The sequence below is a fragment of the Salvia splendens genome, chromosome 4 (genome assembly GCF_004379255.2).
Source record: "Salvia splendens isolate huo1 chromosome 4, SspV2, whole genome shotgun sequence".
Classification (NCBI taxonomy): domain Eukaryota; kingdom Viridiplantae; phylum Streptophyta; class Magnoliopsida; order Lamiales; family Lamiaceae; genus Salvia; species Salvia splendens.
The window spans coordinates 40,152,054-40,175,079 of record NC_056035.1 but is presented as its reverse complement, the minus strand read 5'-3'; the positions used below and the strand labels follow the sequence as shown (position 1 = coordinate 40,175,079).

The following is a 23,026-nucleotide window of genomic DNA, read 5'->3' as shown; positions in this document are numbered from 1 at the left end:
CATACATTACTCTATATTGAGATTATGATATATGTGCATCGTACATTGAACTGGGGCGGAGAGAGAATTTTATTGATATTTCGCCATTTGTTGGTGATGATGAGTATATTTTAAAGTTAAGGGTTTAGGATTTAGGTTTCAAGGTTAGGGTTTTTAGTGTATAGGTTCACTATGTTGCAATGAAATGAAGCTCGACTAGGAAGTGTCTCACCAGTGTAATATTAAATTATTGCAACGTAAACTTGCTCATGCATTTATAACTCAACGATTGATTCATATTTTCACAGAATTAAAATGCTTTTAAATTTTAAGTCTGATATTTAAATGTCAAGACATTTATTAAAATGTCAACACACATATTTGTTGAAATTTTAATATGATCGTATTGACACTCTTGTGGCTATGTGGAGTTAATGTTATTGAAAAAGTATAATTCAAAGTAAGAGGATGTCGAATATTCTTTTGTTTATCTTTTCACAAATTTTATTTCGCATAATGAAATAAATATGAAGAAATTAAAATGACCCGTGCATCGCACGAGCGTGATACTAGTAAAATATAGAGAGAGAGACGTATAGTAAAAAAAAACGTTTGTGTAAAGTGTCGATGGAACCCACATACATCGTCTTTAATTCATCGATAAGAATGAATTAGTATATATTGTGAAAATTAAGATGACCACTGATGATTTGGCGAATTTTTTATGGGAATAAATGCAAGTAATAAATGAAGATCACAACACTGAAAATTACGTGGTTCGATTTACTGAGGTAAATCTACGTCCACGGGAAGAATAGAGGGCAAATTTGTATTGCTTGATCTCTTACAGATTACAATGCTGATTTGCTATATGAGATTCAGGATCTAGAGGACTTAACCTGGTCTATCTGATCTAAGTTCTATTTATACATTCGAACTAAGATCGTGGTTTGCAGCCCTGGTAGGGGGGTTGATAACTGCTTAATACCACTAAATAGATCGTGGGTGTAATGGAGGTCGTGGAGATCCTGCATGGGTCCACTATCTCATTGTTCGGTCGAATACTGAGACCGAACTGCTGAACTTTTCCGATCAGCTTTTGCCGATCTGAGAGTTGAGCTCGATTGGTCGGCTTTTACCGGGCTATAGGCTGTGACCGAACTCTTTGGTTGTGCCGAACTGACTTTGCCGATCAGCTTTTGCCGATCTGAGAGTTGAGCTCGATTGGTCGGCTTTTACCGAGCTATAGGCTGTGACCGAACTCTTTGGTTGTGCCGAACTGATACTCTTTCTTGGGTTTTGGGCTGATGGGCCGTCACTGCTATTGGGCTCGCAATTATTGTTTAGTTTTTTAGTTCGTATCCCATCACCACCCCCCCCCCCCCGAAAAGCGAAGTGAATCACTTCGGCATTTTGGATAAGTGTAAGGGGGAGGCCGACGTCAGGGGACGTGCTCTGCACGTGTCTGTATTAAATGCGACAGCAAATCCGGCCAGAGAATCCAGAAAAAGTGGGATTTGAAACGGTGCGACGAATTTGAAAAATATTTCCTTTCTTCATCATTGGAACACTTTTGCGATTATTTCTTTTGCATTCTCTCTCTTTTTCGTAAAATTTTCTTCCGCTTCTTCAAGAATTTCTTCAGAGACTTTCGACCATCAAAGAGTAAGAATCATGTCTTCTTCTTCTGAAAATGTTTCTGAATCAGGTAGTGGTAGGAAGGGGGGTAAGGGATCTTCTGGCCGGAAAAAGTCCGAGGAGAAGACGGTAGAATATTTTCACAGCATTTTGAGTAAGGATACTGTGATATCCTTACACAGAAAATATTTTCTTCCTGGGGGGTTAGTGGTGATTCCCGACGACACTCATAGGGCTAACTCGCCGCCGGAGGGTTATGCCACCGTTTACGAAGCCTGCTTAGAATGCGGGCTTCGTTTCCCTCTTCCCCCCGCCTTTGTAGAGCTTCTTGATTTTTTCCAACTTCCTTTAGGTCAGGTGACTCCAAATTCTTGGAGGCACTTATCGGCCTTTGCTGCCGAGCTGCGTAGACTAGAAAAGGATCTGTCTCTGAGGGCAATCCTTAATTTCTTTCAGTTTAAGAGAAAGGGATCCTGGTTTTACTTGATCCCTTTACAGCCCTTTAGAGCCTTCTGTAAAACCAAATGGCCGATGTGGAAAAATCGCTTCTTTTTTTACAATAGGACAGCGGCTCCGGACTTTTCCTGGAGAGGGCCGAAGTCCGTAATTCCTCATCCTCGGGTAGAACCGTTGGACGAGCTCGAGGGCGGGCTCAATAAGATTCCCATGATTAGGAAACAGTATTTGGAATCTGAGCTCGTCAAGGGTGACTTCGTGTTCGACTCCTCGTCTTCGGACGAAGAGACTGAGGGTGAGGATTTCTTTTTTATGCTTTACTGCTTTAGCGGCGAAAACTGACTTTGTTTTCTTGCTTTTTGGCAGTGAACATGCTAAGCAGGCTTGGTCGCAAATCCTCCGAATCAAAGGAGCCGGAGAAACAGAAAAACACCAGCTCGGCGTCTGATGCCGAGAAGAATCTGAAGAGGCAGAAGACCTCTTCGAGTCAGTCTTCGGATCCAAAAAAGCCGGGATCGACCTCGGCAAAGGGGAAGGCGAAGACTCAGAAACCCCCAAAAGCGCCAGAGAGAGACATTGTCCAGGGGGTTATGGATCAGGAGTGGTTACGGCCACTTCGGAACATATCTCTGAGCCCTTTTTATGGCCAAAGGACTTTGTAGAGGTGAATTTTCTTCTTGATTTTCTGGCTTTGCTTCTTTCCTATATTTTTTTGTGGCCCCTCTGTTGACTTTTTCCTTTTTCCATTTTCAGAGGAACAATATGCTCTGCAAACTCGTCACAGTTGAACTCTCTAAAGCGTCCAGCGATTATGATGAGATGCAGAGGAATTTGAATGCTGCTCGTCACCAGGCCGAACAGGCTCGGGCAGACTTTGAGAGGGCAAGGGCCGCTATGATCTCGGCTCAGGATGAAGCCCAGCGTGCCAAAGACGAGCTCATCATCCAGAGAGAGCGGTCGAAACAGAGGGAGGCGGCTGCCGTGGTTGCTCAGGGGGAGGCTCTCCGTGTTTACACGGAGAAACTCTTTTTGAGCAATCAATTTTCGGCCCTTATCGGTGATCTGCTGAAATTGATGACCGATAATGCTGAGCAGGAACCCGAAGTCGTCTTGCCGCTGTATGGCCGAGAGATTGCAGCGCGTCTCCAGAGTCTGCCGCTCCTTGAGGAGCTTGCGTCTTCATCGGTCCTGCTTTCTGCTGAACGAGTCCGTAATTGCCGTGCTGACCGTGACGAGAACATGGAGGCCATCTTTGCCTCCTTGGGGCCTGTTTCACCCGCTTCAATTTTCAAAGAAGAGGGTGAGCAGGAAAATGAGGCCGGCAAGGAGACCGAGCAGAAGGATCAGCAGACCGGCGACGGGCACGCCGAGCAAGAGGTGCAGCAGATCGGCGATGGGGGCGCCGAGCAGGAGGGAGGGAGGAGGGAGGCCGAGGCTGAGACCGAGGTCGACAAGGAGAAAGAAGCTGAAACCCACAGGGAAGCCGGAGACGAAACAGGCGGAGTATGATTTCGTCTCCCTTCTCTTAGTTTAGTTTCTTTCTTTCTATTTGTAAAATGGCCTTGAAGCCCTCCTTGTGTAAATTTTTTTCTTGTGAATGAAAAAAATTCTTCTTTCTACACTCGTGTCTTCCTTATAGCTTTTCTTAATCTCTTTTACTCCTATTGTGGTTTACTGTCTGCTCGGTAAACTGAAATGCCGAACTGACATAGCTGCTTCGTATTCTTAACTCTAAGGAGCTGGAGGTACTTCACTGGAAGCGGCTATACTCTTTGGCTTTAAATGAAGCTGAGAAAAAAGCTATAGATGACCAGATGAAGTATGATGAACTCTTGGCTCGTTTAGTGGAGCTGGAGTCCAACAATAAGGACTTAGAGTCCATAAAGAAAGATCTGGAGGCCGAGCTGAATACTGTCATCGCTGAGAGGACTGCATATGAAGATTTCATCTGCGGGCGCGGGGGAATGACTATATCTGAAGTTCAGAATCAAGTTGATGAACTGTGGGAGGAGCTTCATGTACTCCGGAAGAACAATGTGCTGGAGAGCTCGGCTTGCCAACAAGTTGTGAAATCATTGCGGCGCTTGGCTTCTCTGTACGACATCATTCTTTCCCGGCGTCCCTCAATCGAGAGATTCCTTAGCCGTTTTCCGCTAACAGATGCTCACACTCCAACTCAAACCTCTAATCCACTTACTCAAATTTCTACTCCAAATCAGCAACGGACTCAGGAGCAACCGGAAACGTCAAGACAAGAACGCCCTGAAGTTCGTAGAGGAGTTGTGAATATGAGTGAGCAAGATCAGCAAATGCTTCGTGAAGAGACTCTTCGCCACCGAGGTGCTAGAACTTCCCGGACTCAGGGAAGAGGCGGTAGGTCTATCAGAGCATCTCGCCCACCTACTTATTCTTCATCTGCTCGGAACGCCCGAACTCAGCATCATGAGGATTTTTCGGATAGGTGGCTCAACTTTAGCAATCGTAGACAGTAGAATAGTCCTTTGTAATAGTGTAACGCATTCTCGTAGGGCAGCGGAATTGTATGCCCAACAAGACTTAGTAAATGAAATTTTTTCATTTCGCTTCTATCACTGCGTATTTACAGTTCAGCGATTTTTTATTTCATTTATTGTACTCGTCCTCGGTCTTATGAAGTAAACTCTTCTTTGACCGGACTTAGTTAGTGTCCTTATTTGGCGAGTTTTATCGCTTGGATTGGACTTTCCCTAGTTAACCGGAGTGGTTTCCGGCTTATTGCAGTTCGTTTCAGACGAATTGCTTGTTTCTTAAGCTGAATTGTGGAATCTTGTATCTTCCTTAGAAGCTTGGACTCACAATTGTCTTTAATACATGCTCTAAAAAAAGGGGATCAACCTTTAAGGAGCAATATACCTCAGTAACATTTATAAGAGACAAAACGCACATAACCCTAGGACCGAACTAGACACAAGAACAATAAAAATATGAAAGCACATAACCCTAGGACCGAACTAGACACAAGAACAATAAAAATATGAAAGCACATAACCCTAGGACCGAACTAGACACAAGACTGACCGGACCTTGTCTCTTACAAATAGAACTTCTTGAGGTTGGAAATATGCCATGTTCGGGGTACTTGTTCTCCTGACATGTGAGTTAATTTATAAGACCCTTTTCCCAGGACTTCTGACACCCGATACGGACCTTCCCATGTGGGTTCAAGTTTGCCCAGCTTTTCTGCTCGGCTTACTTCATTGTTTCTCAATACGAGATCTCCCACTTGAAACTGCAGCTTTTTCACCCTTTGGTTATAATACCGGGTTACTTGCTCCTTGTACTTGGCTTCTTTTATGAAGGCCAATTCTCTTCTTTCTTCGGCAAGATCTAGTTCGGCTCTCAGTCCGTCGTCATTCAGTTCTGTTGAGAAATTAAGAGTTCGGGGGCTGGGTATGCCGATCTCAACCGGAATTACGGCTTCAGTGCCGTACACTAGACTGTACGGAGTTTCACCGTTGGAGGTTTTTGGTGTAGTTCGGTAAGACCATAGGACTTGAGGAAGATTTTCTACCCATTGTCCTTTGGCTTGTTCTAACCGAGTTTTTAATCCTTTCACCAAAGTACGGTTTGTTACTTCCGTTTGTCCGTTTGCTTGTGGGTGAGAGACCGAAGTGAACCGCTGTTGAATATTCAACTCTTGGCACCAATTCTTGAATGTTTTGTCAGTAAACTGAGTCCCATTATCTGAAATGAGGATATGGGGTATGCCAAATCGGCAAACTATGTTCTTCCAGACAAAATCTAATGCCTTTGAGCTTGTTATCGTAGCTAATGGTTCGGCCTCCACCCACTTTGTGAAGTAATCCACGGCAACGATCAAGAATTTCATTTGCCGGGGAGCTTGTGGTAGTGGTCCTACTATGTCTATGCCCCATTGCATAAAAGGCCAAGGGCTTTGCATAGCACATAGATCAGTCTGCGGCGTCCTTGGGATATTTGCATGGATTTGGCATTTCGTACATTTCTTAACTAGCTGTACTGCTTCTTGTACCAAAGTTGGCCAATAATATCCCCATCTCAGAACTTTTTTAGCTAATGCTCTAGCTCCGATGTGGCTACCGCAAGATCCTTCATGAACTTCTCTAAGGATGTAATCCGTCTCTTCTGGTCCTACACATCGCAATAACGGTTGAAGGTAGGACTTTCTATATAGGACTCCTTCATGAAGTTCATACCGACGTGCTCGGCATGTGATTTTCCTTGCTTCTCTCTTATCCTCGGGCAGTTGTCCTTGATCTAGATACTTTAATATTGGCGTCATCCAGTTTGGTGAACTGGTTACTGAGAGTACTTCAGCTTCATCAATGCTTCTGTGCGGTAATTCCTCCACCTTTGAGCTCGGATATGAGGCCAACTTACTTAAAGTATCTGCTCGGCTATTTCCCGCTCTGGGAATGTGGATTATCCGAAAATAAGAGAAATTTCGGCTAATACTTTGCGCTTTGTCCAAGTATTTTTTCATCCTTTCACCACGGGCTTCACTTGTACCCAGCATGTGATTCACTATGACTTGTGAATCACAATGAATTTTGAGAGATTTGACAAGTAGACGTTGCGCTAACTGAAGTCCGGCAAGAAGGGCTTCGTATTCGGCTTCGTTATTAGTGGCTGGGAATAAGAACCGAAGTGAATAAGTTACTTCGTGTCCGTCGGGAGCGATAAGTAGAATACCAGCTCCACTTCCTGTCTTATTCGAAGCTCCATCTACGAATCCAATCCAACAGTCCGGCGGCTCTACTTCGGGTTTCTGGGGCTGTGTTAGTTCATCATTGGTAGGATTTTTCTGTTCGGCAATAATAGGGATTGCCTGATCGAACTTTGCCTCTACAAGAAAATCTGCCAAGGCTTGTCCCTTGATGGCTTTCCGAGGTAGATATTCTATTGAATGTTCTCCCAACTCTATGGCCCACTTGGCAATTCTGCCTGATGCTTCTGGCTTAGTCAAAACTTGCCGAAGTGGAAGATCGGTTAAGACGCATACTTTGTGAGCATAGAAATATGGCCGCAGTCTCCTTGCTGCATTTACTAATGCCAGAGCAATTTTTTCCAGAGGTTGATACCTTGTTTCGGGACCTCTTAATGCTCGGCTTGTAAAGTAGATAGGACGCTGTTTTAGGCCTTCTTCTCGTACAAGCACCGCGCTAATGGTTTGATCTGATGCTGCTAAATATAAGAATATCACTTCGGCATCTGTTGGAGCAGAGAGAATAGGAAGTTCGGTTAAATAACTTTTGAGTTCGTCAAAAGCCTTTTTCTGTTCGGCTCCCCACTCAAACTTTGGTGCCTTCTTCAAAACATTGAAGAACGGCATTTGCTTTTCGGCTGCTTGGGAAATGAATCTATTCAGTGCGGCTAGACATCCAGTTAGCCTTTGCACATCATGTATGGACTTCGGCATTGCCATGTTCTGAACAACTTGAACCTTTAGGGGATTTGCCTTGAGTCCTTCCTTTGAAACCCAACAACCCAGAAATTTTCCCGAATCTACCAAAAAGGTACATTTTTGGGGATTGAGTTTGAGGTTGGCTTTTTTGAGCACGTCGAGAGTGGATTTGAGATTGTTTTCGTACTCCGAAGTGCTTCTGCTTTTAACAACTATGTCGTCAACATATACTTCAACCTCTTTTCCGATCAGGTGCCGAAATAGCTTATCTACCATCCTTTGATATGTGGCTCCGGCATTCTTTAAACCAAATGGCATCTTTTTATAAGCGAAAATACCGAAGTCAGTAATGAAAGCCGTTTTTGAAGCATCATTCTCATCCATTAAAACTTGGTGGTATCCTTTATACAAATCAAGAAAACAGAAAATTTCGAAGCCTATCAGAGCTTCTACTTTTTTATCTATGTTGGGAAGGGGGTAGCAATCTTTAGGACAGTGCTTATTTAGATCCGTAAAATCTATGCACAACCGCCATCCTCCTTCTTTTTTCTTGATCATGACAGGATTGGCCACCCAAGAAGGATATTTTACTTCAAATAATACATCCGCTTTCAGTAATTGGCGGACTTCGTCATGGATGACTTGATTTCTTTCTGCCGCAAAGAGTCTTTGCTTCTGTTTTATAGGCCGGACTGAAGGATCAATATTTAACCGATGTGTAATTACCTCGGGAGACACTCCAGTCATGTCCAACGGAGACCACGCAAAGACATCTTTGTACTCTTTGAGGAGCTGGATGGTCTTTTCCCGGAGTAGAGGTGTTCCCGCGAAACCGATCTTGACCGTTCTGGATGGATCATCTTCGTATAACTGAACTTTCATCGAGTTCGGCTCCGGTGTGACTTCGTTCATTTCGCCTGCCTCTGACTCCGGCTGCTGTGATTGCTATGCTTGATGGTGCCGATCTGATTGTTCGGCACTTTTAAGTGCAATCTGCAAACATTCTTTTGCTCTCTTTTGATCACCTCGGATGACTGCTATCCCTCCTTTAGTGGGGATCTTGATTGTGAGGTGATAAGTAGAGCAAATGGCCCGAACTGTGTTGAGCCAGTCTCTTCCCAGTATAATGTTATACGGGGATCGAGCTTTTACCACAAAAAACTCGATCACCGTACTGGAGCTAGTAGGCGCTCTTCCTACCGTAATCGGAAGGCTGATAATACCTTCAGGGCGGGTGTCCTCCTGGGCGAAACTTTTCAGAGGAATTGGGGCCGGGCTGAGCCGAGCTGGATCCACTTCCAGTTTATCAAAACATTCTTTAAAAAGAATGCTAACCGACGCTCCTGTATCCACAAACACTCTGTGGATCAGTTTGTTTGCCACTCCAGCTTGAATGACAATAGCGTCTTGATGAGGAGAAATGGCCGGGACGGGATCTGCATCTGAAAAGGTAATTACTTCCTCCTTCTTCAGCCTTTTATGTGTTGGCTCCTCTCGATTGAAGCCTATGCGCTCTGATTTTAGAGACGATTTAGTCTTCCCGGCTGGGAGAGCGTCAATAGTCTGGATCACTCCATCATATTGCGGCTCGTCATCGTCTTCGGGATCCTGTTGCCTTTTAGGATCCTGAGGAGCGCAGTTCGCACTTCTCTGTTTCTTATTCTTTTTCGGCGGCTTGCTTTGGTATTTTTTTAACGTCCCTGCTTTCACAAGAACATCAACATCTGCTGCCAAATTTCGGCACTCCTCGGTATCGTGACCGTGGTCTTGATGGAAGGAGCAATATTTATCCTGACTTCGGCGCGTGGCCGATTTCGTCATCGGCTTTGGTTTTTCGAACATATCAGAATGCAGTTCGAAAATTTCCGCTCTCGACTTGTTCAATGGTACGAACTGAGCGGGTGGTTTCTCAGGATTGAGACGTGGTCCCAATCTGTCTTGTACCGGTGCCCTTTGAATTCTTTCAAAAGGAGTTCGGCGAGGATGTCCCTGATCGCTATGATCGGGCTTCCTCTTGTCTCCTCTGGAAGAGCTGTCTAAAGACCGTTTTCGACGGTCTGCCTCATCAGCACGAGAAAACTGGTCTGCAATGTCCCACATCTCTTGAGCTGTTTGCGGACTGCATTCAACGAGCTTTCTGTAGAGAGCTCCTGGCAGAATTCCATTTTGGAATGCCGAAATGACAAGTAGATCATTGAGATCATCTACTTGTAGGCATTCCTTGTGGAATCTTGTCATGAAGTCGCTAATCTTTTCATCGCGACCTTGACGTATAGAAAGCAGCTGAGCCGAAGTGATTCGGGTTTCAGCTTTCTGGAAGAACCTCCTATGAAAAGCATCCATTAGATCTCTGTAAGATCTAATGCTGCCTTGAGGGAGGCTATCAAACCACCTTCTTGCGTTCCCGATGAGCAGCTCGGGAAACAGCTTACACATATGAACCTCATTGAGACCTTGGTTCGCCATATTATACTGATAGCGTCCCAGGAAATCATGAGGATCCACTAACCCGTCATAAGTCACTGACGGAGTTCGGTAATTCTGTGGCAACGGAGTTCTGGTGATATCATCCGAAAATGGAGTCTTCAGCGCTCCATACATAGCGAATCCGACATCTCTACGGTATGGTGGAGATGGAGTTCTCCTGTGATTTCGGTAACAAGGAGGAGAAGGAACATATCGGTGGTGAGGATTCTTTCTTCTGGAAGATACGACACTACTGCGGTAGTGACTTTCATGTCTGGAGGGGGAGGGAGAATCCGCCGTTTTCTTCTCCGGCTTCTGGCTCTTTTGCAGGAATGTTAAGAACTCATCCTGCTTCTCAGCCAAGAACAACTTGACAGCCTCATTCAAAGCGAGCTGCTGGGGAGGCTCGGTGCGATGACTTTTTGAGTGGTTTGTTCTTTCACCGTGAGAACTGGAGACAGATTTCTCCCGAGGCTGTTTTCCAGACCTACGGGCTGGACTAGCTTCCTCACGTTCATCACGGACGGAAGTATGGGTATTATGTGATCTGGTACGCATTTTTTGGTGGAAGAGGATCAAAAACTCGCTTTTATCACAGTTTTGGTTTTCTGTGTTCCCACAGACGGCGCCAGTGATGATTTGGCGAATTTTTGATGGGAATAAATGCAAGTAATAAATGAAGATCACAACACTGAAAATTACGTGGTTCGATTTACTGAGGTAAATCTACGTCCACGGGAAGAATAGAGGGCAAATTTGTATTGCTTGATCTCTTACAGATTACAATGCTGATTTGCTATATGAGATTCAGGATCTAGAGGACTTAACCTGGTCTATCTGATCTAAGTTCTATTTATACATTCGAACTAAGATCGTGGTTTGCAGCCCTGGTAGGGGGGTTGATAACTGCTTAATACCACTAAATAGATCGTGGGTGTAATGGAGGTCGTGGAGATCCTGCATGGGTCCACTATCTCATTGTTCGGTCGAATACTGAGACCGAACTGCTGAACTTTTCCGATCAGCTTTTGCCGATCTGAGAGTTGAGCTCGATTGGTCGGCTTTTACCGGGCTATAGGCTGTGACCGAACTCTTTGGTTGTGCCGAACTGACTTTGCCGATCAGCTTTTGCCGATCTGAGAGTTGAGCTCGATTGGTCGGCTTTTACCGAGCTATAGGCTGTGACCGAACTCTTTGGTTGTGCCGAACTGATACTCTTTCTTGGGTTTTGGGCTGATGGGCCGTCACTGCTATTGGGCTCGCAATTATTGTTTAGTTGTTTAGTTCGTATCCCATCAACCACTAATAATGAAGATATCAACAAAATTGTCTATCAATAAAATTATTAGCATGAAATTGGAAGATTTTTGTGATCCAGATCCATCTGTTAGGTTGGTCGTGGCGTGGGTATTGGGGAAGTGACAATGAAATAATTAAAGGAATACTTTGTATTTTATTCTTTTTATAATTATAGTCTACATGCGTTGTATTCACACACATTATATAGTAAAAAAATATTGATTGATTTATTAGAGAGGATGCGTCAACTGATTAAATAGGTTGTGTCGTGTTATTGGATTGTCAATTTTATAGTCAACTTTTCAATTAGTTTAATTTATAGGGATTTATCAAATTGAAGACTGTTTAATATGCATGAATTTATGCATATATAGGTATTTTTTGTATCTTGTTTAATATACTAAAATAAGCGAAAAGTAACATGAGATAGGAAGAGAAGTGGTCACACGAAGACAATAAAAAATATACACTAATTGTACGTGAAAATATTATAAATCAAATTAGAGTAACAACAATGAGTTAACTCTAATTCTAACAGCTAATAGATATTAAATGCATACCATAACATGCTCCAAAGCCTAACATACCAACACACTTTATGGGGAGATAAGGATCACAAATTATTAGTTTACTATTGTTGTTGGTAATAATATAATAATTAATAGACAGAAAACTGAAGGATTTTTAGTGAAAGTGGCAACGTACTCGTATTAGTATCCCACATTATTGGGAAAATGAAATAAATTACAATTATTTTGGCTAATATAGGCCAAAGGTAATAATGGTATCTAGATAATGTATTGAATCGAAAATAAAATATTACGTGTGGATACAACCTTAAAGCCGTCTGTAAAATTCTTGCAAACAATAAATATACATTCAACGAAATTAATACCAATGTTTTTCTAAATATTTAGTAAGTCAAATTAACATTTGACTTCTGTTGAACCGATGACGTCATTGTCACAAGCAGCAGATCCTATAAGTACGCTTCCACCACCACCACCTCATTCCCACGGCCACTCCACCACCAATAATTACCGCCGTCGCCACCTCCTCCTCTCCAATTTCTCTCTCTCCCTCTCTCCCAAACACACACACAATGAATCACACCGTGACGCAATTCGTGATGGAAGCCTCCGTGGCTGAATCCATCGCCCGATCCCTCAACCTCCCCTCTGTCCTCCACCTCCTCCCCCATCTCGTCCACTCCGCCCAGTCCCTCGCCCGGCCCCCTATCTCCAACTTCCACGTCGGCGCCGTCGGCCTCGGCTCCGACGGCCGCGTCTTCGTCGGCGTCAACGTCGAATTCCCCGGCGTCCCCCTCCACCACTCCATCCACGCCGAGCAGTTCCTCCTCACCAACCTCCACGCCCACCGCTGCCCCTCCCTCCTCGCCCTCGCCGTCTCCGCTGCCCCCTGCGGCCACTGCCGCCAGTTCTTCCAGGAGCTCCGCCACTCCTCCTCCCTCAAAATCCTCGTCACCGACGACCTCAACTGCGTCCAGAATCACGACCGGATCGGAATGCTCGACATCAAAACCCCCGATTTCATCCCCCTCCTCGATTTCCTCCCCAATCCCTTCGGTCCTCGCGATTTGCTCGATGAGGAAACCCCTCTCCTTCTCGAGGAACACCACAATCGGTTAGATCTATCTGATCAAGCCGAAAATTCCCCAATTCTCTGCAACGGAAACCACAATTCCGCCAAATTAAGCAATGGAAATCACGAGATCAATGAATCTCTTCTGAAAACAGTAGCTCTGGAAGCTGCAAACGACGCTCACGCTCCCTACAGCGGCTGCCCCTCGGGGGTTGCATTGATGGATTGCGAAGGGAAAGTGTATAAAGGCTCCTACGCCGAATCTGCTGCCTACAACCCTAGCCTCGGGCCGGTTCAGGCGGCCCTGGTGGCGTACATCGCCAGAGGCGGTGGCGATTACGAGAGGATTGTGGCGGCCGCGCTGGTTGAGACTAAAACGGCCAAAATCAGGCAGGATGACACGGCGAGGCTGCTGCTGAAGGCGATTTCGCCCAAATGCGAGCTTCGCGTTTACAACTGCCAATTGGCTGGCAATGTGTGTAAAAAGCTCTCTGTCTAGTTCATTATCTAATTACATGATCTGAAATATAATACTCCTGCAACTGTAGATTGGTCCTGCAAATTTATATATTTATCAATGAATAACTGCATTTTGAATATCTTGCAAATGTTGATTCTTTGCTCTTGTTGTGTTTTCTGCTTTAGATTGCTGTAACACTAATATCTCAACCATAGCTAGTTTATGCTTAGGAAGAGCTAGTTTACTTGGTGATTCTACGCATTAAGATGGCCTTTTCAGTGTATAAACGAGCTTTAGTTTGTGTCGATCGATGTAGATTATGCTGTTTGCACTTTTGCAATCTTAAGGTAGAAGGTACGGTGCTAGTGTATGAACAGGCTTGAGTTTGTGTCGAGCGATTTAGATGATGCTGTTTGCACTTTCGCGAATCTTAAGGTAGAAGGCATGGTGCTAGTTGTGCTGCGACTTTAACAAATTTCCCCCATGCTTACAGTGGATAGGTTCGGTTCCCTTTTACTTTAATGTCTTTCTTTGTTCTTGTTTAGTTGGTGCTCTCGATTGCTTTAATACTAACATTTCCTAGGAAGAACTACTTTACTTGGTAATTCTATGCATTAGGTTGGTGTTTGCAGCGTATAAACGGGCTTGAGTTTGTGTCGAGTGATGTAGATGGTGCTGTTCATACTTCTGCGAATCTTAAGGTAGAAGGCTTGGCGCTAGCTAGTTGCGTTGTGACTTTAACGAATTTCCCCCATATTGAGTTATACAGTGGATATCTATTATGTGCTTTGTTGATAGGTTCTCATTCTACTTTAATGCATTTCTTTTCGTCTTGAATTGGAGAGAGGCATGTCAAAGGGAGCTTTTCTGAGTTGGAATTCCAATCTTAGGTGCTTTTCCAAAGTCCCTTTTTTGTGCTTAGATGGAATGGCAAAGTTCCCCACCTTTTCATCTATACCAATAGTAAAGTACTAGCATTAATGTGAATAGCCTTGTTAGCTTCACTCCAATTTGATGATTGATGGTGCACACTTCCACCACTGTAACACATCTCTTTCTCGTAAACGTACACTTGATAAGCATCATCGACTTGTTATAACACAGCAGGTGGAGCATGAATGGGGGTCGTAGAATTTAACGATCTTGGGTTTCTACGTTTTGTTTTACTGTATGTTGTTGCCCCTCTATTCTTGAATCTGTGTTGAACCAAAAATGTCCTATTATGTGTGTTCGAATTTAGCCCGGTGTGTTTAGCTCTAGTGAAGAGCTCTGTCTAATGGTTAGGACTTGGGAACTTTTTCGCAATCGGCTTATATTGGTTAAGAGGGTGAATTGCTCAAAAAGTGAAGTGGAATATAAGAGTAGAATAACATCATTCACCAAAACTAGAAGCCAATTTGATCTCCTAAGTGGAGGTAATAATGGTATTTGGCTTTAGAGCATAAACTCCAGTGTATGGGACTTGACATAATAGATTCAATCCTATCCAGTTAGATTTCTTGAGAATATATTCATTGGTATCTATCTATATGATCTGGCGATGGTGCCTCAGAAGAGAATGTTACAATTAAAAATGAAGCAAGAGAAGTAGCAATTTACAAGTATCCTCCACGCAAAAAAGTAAAGAAAAACTTAGAAAGACAACACCTCAAAATAGGAACTTTGTGCAAGAGCCGCTGAGATAATGAGAAGTATTTCCACGCAAACCGGTTAATAATATTTAATCCGGTAACTCAGCCCGACTCTGCTAACTAATGAGATGCCTTAATACATTACAAAATTTCGCTTTAGCAGGTTCCGCAATCAGAGGAATAATCGGAACAAGGGGGTCGAGCTAGCCCTTATCAAATGAGCCCCAAAGCATAAAACAAGAACAGCATAAAACAAGAACAACACCGAGAGGCAAAAATATAAGCTCAATCACATGGCATCATATATTAAATGAGTAACAGAGACCAAATAAAGTTGGGGATCATCAATTCATCGTCATACAAGATTATTCGTATTATCTAGTAAATGACCATAATCTGTTTGCAGTTTTATGACGACATACAACTATCCATGACTAAGTATCACAAGAGCAAACATGATGCTGCAGTTCCTTGTTAGGCATGTAGAGTGAAGAAACTGAGTAGCAACGACTAACTCGTAGCTGACTATTTCTTGATGAATGCAGGAACATCCCCTCTCATAACTCTCCAAGGCCCTTTATAGAACATCGGCTTCATCAATGGAACATCATGCCCAGGGTGCTCATCCCAGAATCTCTCCTGAACAAGTGCAGCCATAGATTACAATGAAATACTTCTGAAAAAGGTGCAAACTTTTTCTGTGAAGACATAATATGGCGATGTTTTATATCTCTTGGAGATTCATTATTCTACAAGTGACTGAGAAAGGAAAATTGTAAGGGCACCAGCTAAATGATCAAAGATCATATCTGTCTTCTGAAGCACCCGAGGCCCGAGCTCACTATTCCATAATTATGATCAAAGATCATAATTTTCTAAGACAAATATACCATTAATATACTATTTGCAGGAACATCTTATAATAAAAAACGCAGCGTGAGTTTATAGCAGCGTTTCTATCTTGATATACTTTTTCCGGCACATTATGCAAGACTTGAACTAAAGCAATCAGAAAAAACTTATACAATTTGCAGACAATAGAACTTCAAGCTGAATGTGTGTAATGCTGTCTAACAAGATTCAGGGTATAGGCAAGGCAAGAATAGGTTTACAAGACAAAAAAAGCCACTGGCAATCCCTACCTAGTTAACAACATTAAATTAAATCTATAATCTCAACCTTTTCCCCATATATCGAGTTTTTCAAGCAAGCAGTGATTTTTGGTAAAGTTAATTCTGTCCAACCAAAATTAAAACACAAATACCAAACACTCATCAATGCTATCTTAACCATTCAGAACTAAATAAATTAACAAGAGTTTTAACTAACTAATCGAGCTTATGCATCGAAAACAAGTCTTGTGTAAAAATTGAAAGATAGTACCTTGTAGAGCTGCTCTTTGATGGCAGCCCCAATAACCCCAGTGTAAAAAGCACAGACATAGAGGGTGATGAGAGGGGTAAACGACTTGGGACGCTTGTAAGGCTCGATCATATCCCACAGAAGCGTTCTCTCCCACTTTGTGTACACATAATCAGCGTATTTCCTCCACAGGTAGCTCGCCATTTCCCAATTCTACCCACCCTGACTCAGACTGAATCCATGTCAATTCCCAACAGCCGAAATAATGATAAAAAAAATCAAACAGGCATTAAAACAAACAGGTGGGGTGCGTGATGAGAAGCCACCAAAGCGATTCCTAAAACTAATTGTGCAGTGCAAGCAAGAAGAAAAGACGATCAAATCGGAGCGGAATTTCAGCAAAAGGGCTATCCGATCAGTTTAGAAAGATGATTGGGTTACAGATTTGTAAGTAGAACTCGCCTGTTTGGAAGCAATGGGGGCTCTGCTAATCTTGAAAAGTTTAATTAAATCTGACTAAAATCAAATAAAACTATTTAGTTATTATATAAATTTATCATAAATATTTACCAATATTTGATCAACAAGCAATTTTATATTAATTGTACCTCTATGCAAGTTTTTTATTTTTATCATTAGTGATTAATATTTATAAACAAAATTGTTAAACGAATGTGGCGATCTATTTTGTAAAGCACAAACGATGATGTATTTTACGTAGGGCTGAGAAAATATACCGAAATACCGAAATACCGCACTTACCGTACCGAAAAATACTGAAAATACCGAATTTTTGGTATACCGTACTTTTCGGTACGGTATCATATCGTACCTACAGTTTTAGGTACGGTAAATGTATGCATTTTGTATATACCGCGGTATACCGCATTATACCGCAATTGTGGTATATACCGCAAATAACACGGTTTGCGGTATATACCGGAAATCACGGTATACCGCGGTATACCGAAATCACGGTACGGTATACCGACAAAAGCGGTACGGTAATGATATCTAAATTTTGGTATACCGACTTTTCGGTATACCGCAATTGCGGTATACCGACAAAAGCAGTACGGTAAATGTATGATTTTTGGTCATACCGCACGGTACGGTACGGTATGCGGTATGGTTATTTCGGTGCGGTATACCGTACCGTTCCAACCCTAATTTTACGAAGACTTTTGTGTCTTATAAAAACGAATTGTTATAGTCAATCTAGTTGTTAATGATTATAAATAAAAATTGTTGAACGAAGTGGCAATCTCTTTTTGTAAAGCACAAATGATGCTGTGTTTGTCATATTAGTTTTCATTAGTTGAAAGCATGAAATTCAACTAAACACTTGTGAAACAGGATATGTAAAAAATAAAGTGATGCGTGAAGTGAGACATGAAAATGGACTAATGTTGTATAGAACACCAAAACACATTCTAGATGGCTATAGTATTTCAATTACTTAAACAAGATTACATGGACACTTTTATTTTATTTTAAAATAAAAGATACAGCCTATTAAACGATGTCGTTTAAGTAGCCAAGCACTTTATACCCATGTTATTTTGATTTGTTAAATTATACATCTAGTTTCCCTCAAATATAAGTTCATAAGACAACTTTAAAAATATCAATATTATGATGTAATCCTAATTTAACTAGGCCATTGACTAAACTTACCTTAACCAAACTTAGAGCCTCCACACTGTAGGATATCCCGCTGGACGTTGGACCGGCGTGCAGGACATCCGCGCAGGACGTTTGCCTTTTGAGGGAGGGGCGGATGCGGACACCGCACAACCGCGGCTTTCCGAGAGGTCCGCCATTGCGGTGCCACGACGGACGTCCCGGCGGATGTCCCAATTTTTAATTTTTTTTGTGGATGTCCGTCTGGATGTCTGTCATTGTGCAGTGGAATGTCCTTATGACATGACAGTGCAGTGGGAGGTCCTTATAACGTGACGAGATGTGTTTTTGGGAAGTCCGCCTGGACATCCGCACCATTGCGGATGCCCTTACCATCATACCACATTTATGGTAATTCGCCCTTAAAAAATTACTCTATTTAAGTAAGATCCATTTGAAAAATCCCCCAAATCGTATCACAAAAAACCTAAAATCAGGTCTCAAACGTCGTCGTCCTGACAAAGCCAATTCCTTCTGAATTTGCTGATTTCTCCTAACCTTCTTCAGCGGGCTTCGACAATGGCGGCATACATAAGCATGGGAGAAGCTCACCGCCGGATAACTGAATACCTAACACGTTTCTCCGACGCGATCTCGTCGCAAGACGGCAAATCGCTCAGCCGCCTACTTTCCGTCTCCTCCGACTCCCCCGCACTCCTCTCCCTCGCCGACGCCCTCAATACTTTCCAGGTCGCCCTCTCACTTGTTCAATTTTGTATCTCCCAACTTAAAAGATCGTATTTTCAACTCACCCAAATTGGTGATTAGCTGATTTGTAGAGTAGTTTCAGTGGTTTTAGTACCAATTTGCAAATTGTTGTTGAAAAGAATTAGAAATTGTAAGTGTAAATTGGTCCCTGATCATATGCAATATTAGGTTGAATTTAATGTCTTTGCTACTCATTGTTTGAACTCCTCCATGATTCAATGATTTAGGTTTCTAGTTCCACCACGATCTTTGTTGAAATCATACTTTTTTTTTGTTTAAATTCCAGTTATCCATTGATGAAAATATAAATTCTTAACTTGTATCGACCGGGTTTGATTTTATTGAATATATTTTCAGGATGCTAGCAGGGTTATTAGGCAATCTGAGAGATTTTCTCAGTATGGGGACATTCTACTTCATTTATTTCGGGCCTTGCAGAGTTATCGGTTGGAGAATTTGGTCGAATCGTACATGGCCTTTGAAAAAGCATCCAAGTAAGTTACTTTCAGATGAAGTTGCTCCATGTTTAAGATTTTTATGCCCTTTAGTTATTCCTAATGATGGAGAATTGTAGTGCTATAGTTCAGGAATTTCGGAATTGGGAAACAGCGTGGGCGTTGGAAGCATTATATGTGATTGCATATGAAATAAGGATTCTTGCTGAGAGGGTGAGAAATTCACGAATTCCGCTCTTTTTGTACAGTTAATTTGCATATATTATAACGAGTACAAAAAGCTCAACTGATGTATGCATTGCTGTTGTATTTGAAGGCCGATATGGAGTTGGCTTCAAAAGGGAAAACCCCAGAAAAACTGAAAGGTGCTGGTTCTTTCCTCATGAAAGTGTTCGGGGTTCTTGCTGGAAAAGGACCAAAACGTGTCGGAGCTTTGTACGTCACATGCCAGCTTTTCAAAATATATTTCAAGCTGGGGACTGTCCATCTCTGTCGCAGTGTGATAAGGAGTATTGAAACTGCTAGGATATTTGACTTTGAGGAATTTCCTGTGAGGGATAAGGTCACGTACATGTATTACACTGGTCGTTTGGAGGTGTACAACGAAAACTTTCTAGCTGCTGACCACAAATTGTCATATGCGTTGACGCATTGCTGCACAAAGAAAGAGGCTAACATAAGGTGAGGGTATACGTCCTCTTTCACTCATTCCATTGCTAATCATAAACCTGAGTCCAAAGAAATCAGTAAAGTGGAAACCGCGGCCAATGAGATATATTTATGAAAAGTTTCTCTTTTAAGTTTTAATACGTTATGATATATAGTGGAAGGGCTTAGGTTATTGCTTTAATTTCATCATCGTGTTAAGTTTACAGTCAATTGAAGAGTTTCATCTTTCCGTTTGCATCGTAATGTATTTTCTTTAATGCAGTTCTAACTAACCATTTCTTCTTGCAAATAGGATGATCTTAAAGTATCTTGTTCCAGTGAAGCTTTCAATAGGTATCTTACCTAAAGCGTCACTCCTTGAGAAGTTTAACTTAAATGAGGTATGGATCTATACATGTTGCCGTATATATTGAGTCTTATCATACATTTAGGAGGATGGTATTAGCAGCGGCATCTCAACTTCTTATGATGGCATGAGCTGTTGCACCTTTTTGAAATACATCCTATTTCCTAAGTCTTCCATATGATTGTTTTCTTCATATTGTAAAACACTGGAGCTAGAACTCCCCCGTTAAAATCTTACATGTGAATATGTTTTGATAGGCTCGATTTTGTTTCCTAGGTGTGTTTCCTTGTCAGTCTGCTTGTATGTGCTTTCTTTGAACTCTGCTGTAAAAAGTTGTCACACTCACACTATCTGTTTGTTGCAGTATAAAGATGTTGTGCTTGCTCTAAAAAGAGGCGATCTTCGACTCCTAAGACACGCCCTTGAAGAACACGAAGACAGGTTAGAAAATGTTTTTTCTTTTATACAGTATTGTTTGGTAATGCATTGTGAAGCTTATTTATTCAAGTAAATCATGATCAGGTTCTTAAGGTCAGGCGTATACCTTGTTCTGGAGAAGTTAGAACTCCAAGTTTACCAACGACTGGTTAAAAAGATGTAAGTGGCGGTTTTCACATGTCTCTGTTTATGGCAACTGCGCCCGGAGTTATTATTAATTGTCTTTTTTCGTATCTGTTGCAGCTATATCATACAAAAGGAGAGAGATTTAAATCGTGCTCACCAAATCAAGTTAGATGTCATCGTTAAAGCACTTAGGTGGCTTGATATCGACATGGATGTTGATGAGGTAATTCCTTCCTCGTTATGGAATTGATTCAAAAAAGTCTATTTGTGTTCCTTTATATTGATTCCTAGTAAAACTTGAATGACTAAGTTATTCATCTCATCGTCTCCTGCTCTTTTCCTCGTTAGAAATGCCGTTTTTCTCAATAGTTCGCGTGTTTGCGTTGTGTGTTTTGCAGGTGGAGTGCATAATGGCGATTCTGATATACAAGAACCTGATGAAAGGGTACTTCGCGCACAAAAGCAAAGTCGTGGTTGTTAGCAAACAGGACCCCTTCCCGAAACTAAACGGCAAACCAGTCAATGCATAGACATAAACTACACTACCTTAGCAAACAGCTTCTTGTATTGACAACACTATGTATGTTATTCTCTCTGAGTGTATTCATCTGTTCTTTTTAGGTGATTTTGATCTTCATTCTAACTTATTTTAGGAATTTTTAATTCTATAACACTATACACCTTTGTTTTCTCATTCGGACTTTGTAGTAGAACATCTGAAATTCCAAAGTTTAAAAATATTATTTGGGATTTGAAGAAAAAGGTCAGAGAAAATAAGTGAAGTTGTTGAAATCAGAAATAACAATTCTTACATCTCTCAATCTTGTTATTTCTTCAACAATTTCATATTTCTAGTGGATCTTTAGAAATCAAGATTGGTGAATGAATGTGGCGTTATTAAGCACAAATGATGTTGTGTTTGTCATCTTAATCTTGGTTAGTTGAAACAAGCATGAAATTCAGCCAAGTATACGTGAGAAAGATTATATACAAATGAAAGTGAGACATGAGAAAAAAATCGACTACTGATTTCGTGTACAATCACTAGTTATTGTCAATTCGATTCAATCAATGATCATTATATGAAGAAAAAAGTTATGGTTGTAGAAATTGGAATGTTGGAAGAGAATGAGAGCACATGATTTGTTATGGATTTTTATTTGGAATAAATAGGATTTATTAATATTGGAAGGAAAAAAAAGCAACGTGACACGTTGATTAGTACATGAGATGTTAGTGCTACATATCACAACAAAAAAAAGATTTTGAAATGATGGAATGAATTGTATCGTATCATTTCACATGAGATAGTCTCCAAATTTTGATGTAATAATATTGTTGAATTTTTTTTGTACTATTTCACACTACCTTTTTTTTCTGTAAAATGACACAACATATATTCTCTCACCTGGCACGGTACGGTATACCGCACTGAAAATGTCATACCGCATACCGTACCGCAAATTACGGTATGAGAAAATGTCATACCTATACTTACTGAATTTTTCGGTATACCACATTGCGGTATACCGAAAATTCGGTGAGGTATCATACCGTACCGAAAAATGCGGTATTTTTTCGGTACGGTAAGTGCGGTATATTTTGTCAGCCCTACTCTCACCTCAATTTTGCCTTTTCTGTCCTTTTCCTTTCTCACACTAGTTATATAGTACTCCACACAATTTTGATATGGTAGTTGTCACGCTCACATTTTCTAAGGATAGAAAACACGGTTGATCGCGACTAGGGGAGGATTAAAGAAGCGGGGAAGAAAGGGGGAAATCAACACAACTCAACCATAGCTCGAAACAAATGGGAATAGCTCGAATAAAATCAAAGTATCTCAACAATCAACATTCAACAACTCAAAAATGAATATTACCTCAACGATACAAGAACTCAAAAGAAAGACAACTACTTAGCGGAAGCATTTGAGAGAAGGAATATGCCACGTGTGAAGACATGACACATTCTACACACTTAAATTTCTTCAACGGTCTTGCTCAACACCCACCGCACCCGTCACGCTCAACCTGCAATTTTTAAAAGAAAAGCAGGGCTGAGTACTTGATGCACTCAGTGGACTCATGCCGAAAACATTTTATAAAAAGATATTTATCATGCCACCATTGAGTGGACCTTGGGGTTTTAACTTTAGAAATCGCCCAAGACACTAAAATCATTTCCATCGTAAAATTCGGTTGATCAACCATTTTCCCATAGCTATCTCTTATATCTGATCCATTGATGACAAGGAACGTGGCCACATTCCAAGTCACTAGACCG

At 41.7% G+C, this 23,026-nt stretch overlaps 3 protein-coding genes across 5 annotated transcripts; 2 read left to right on the top strand and 1 right to left on the bottom strand.

The window, feature by feature from the left end:
- The first annotated feature begins 12,268 nt into the window (after positions 1 to 12,268).
- LOC121801368 (cytidine deaminase 1-like) lies at positions 12,269 to 13,461 on the top strand. Its single transcript, XM_042200848.1, has one exon. The coding sequence runs from the start codon at positions 12,363 to 12,365 to the stop codon at positions 13,359 to 13,361; it is 999 nt and encodes a 332-aa protein (XP_042056782.1). The 5' UTR covers positions 12,269 to 12,362; the 3' UTR covers positions 13,362 to 13,461.
- A 1,772-nt stretch (positions 13,462 to 15,233) lies between these two features.
- Positions 15,234 to 16,927, bottom strand: LOC121797915 (uncharacterized protein At4g29660). Of its 2 annotated transcripts, XM_042196692.1 has the most exons (3): positions 16,778 to 16,927; positions 16,337 to 16,537; positions 15,234 to 15,592 (listed from the first exon to the last, which is right to left on the bottom strand). In XM_042196692.1, the coding sequence occupies exons 2-3, from the start codon at positions 16,517 to 16,519 to the stop codon at positions 15,479 to 15,481; spliced, it is 297 nt and encodes a 98-aa protein (XP_042052626.1). In that variant the 5' UTR covers positions 16,520 to 16,537; positions 16,778 to 16,927; the 3' UTR covers positions 15,234 to 15,478. The 2 variants fall into 2 exon arrangements, with proteins under 2 accessions (XP_042052626.1, XP_042052625.1); XM_042196691.1 differs by having other exon boundaries at positions 16,337 to 16,886.
- Positions 16,928 to 18,423: 1,496 nt separating this feature from the next.
- On the top strand, positions 18,424 to 21,365 carry LOC121801480 (enhanced ethylene response protein 5-like). 2 transcript variants are annotated; one of them, XM_042200978.1, is made up of 9 exons: positions 18,424 to 18,688; positions 19,064 to 19,200; positions 19,281 to 19,374; positions 19,478 to 19,842; positions 20,123 to 20,210; positions 20,541 to 20,617; positions 20,699 to 20,773; positions 20,858 to 20,963; positions 21,139 to 21,365. In XM_042200978.1, exons 1-9 carry the CDS (start codon positions 18,518 to 18,520, stop codon positions 21,268 to 21,270), a joined length of 1,245 nt encoding a protein of 414 aa, XP_042056912.1. In that variant the 5' UTR covers positions 18,424 to 18,517; the 3' UTR covers positions 21,271 to 21,365. The 2 variants fall into 2 exon arrangements, with proteins under 2 accessions (XP_042056912.1, XP_042056913.1); XM_042200979.1 differs by lacking the exon at positions 18,424 to 18,688 and having other exon boundaries at positions 19,067 to 19,200; positions 19,289 to 19,374.
- The last annotated feature ends 1,661 nt before the right edge of the window (positions 21,366 to 23,026 follow it).

Excerpts from the sequence above, each read along its gene's own strand:
- LOC121797915 (XM_042196692.1), bottom strand. The coding sequence starts at position 16,519 with ATGGCGAGCTACCTGTGGAGGAAATACGCTGATTATGTGTACACAAAG. Across the intron at positions 15,593-16,336 it reads TCAAAGAGCAGCTCTACAAG|GAGAGATTCTGGGATGAGCA; the intron begins GTACTATCTTTC and ends GCACTTGTTCAG.
- LOC121801480 (XM_042200978.1), top strand. The coding sequence starts at position 18,518 with ATGGCGGCATACATAAGCATGGGAGAAGCTCACCGCCGGATAACTGAA. Across the intron at positions 20,211-20,540 it reads AGAAGTTTAACTTAAATGAG|TATAAAGATGTTGTGCTTGC; the intron begins GTATGGATCTAT and ends TGTTTGTTGCAG. Across the intron at positions 20,618-20,698 it reads CTTGAAGAACACGAAGACAG|GTTCTTAAGGTCAGGCGTAT; the intron begins GTTAGAAAATGT and ends AATCATGATCAG.
- LOC121801368 (XM_042200848.1), top strand. The coding sequence starts at position 12,363 with ATGAATCACACCGTGACGCAATTCGTGATGGAAGCCTCCGTGGCTGAA.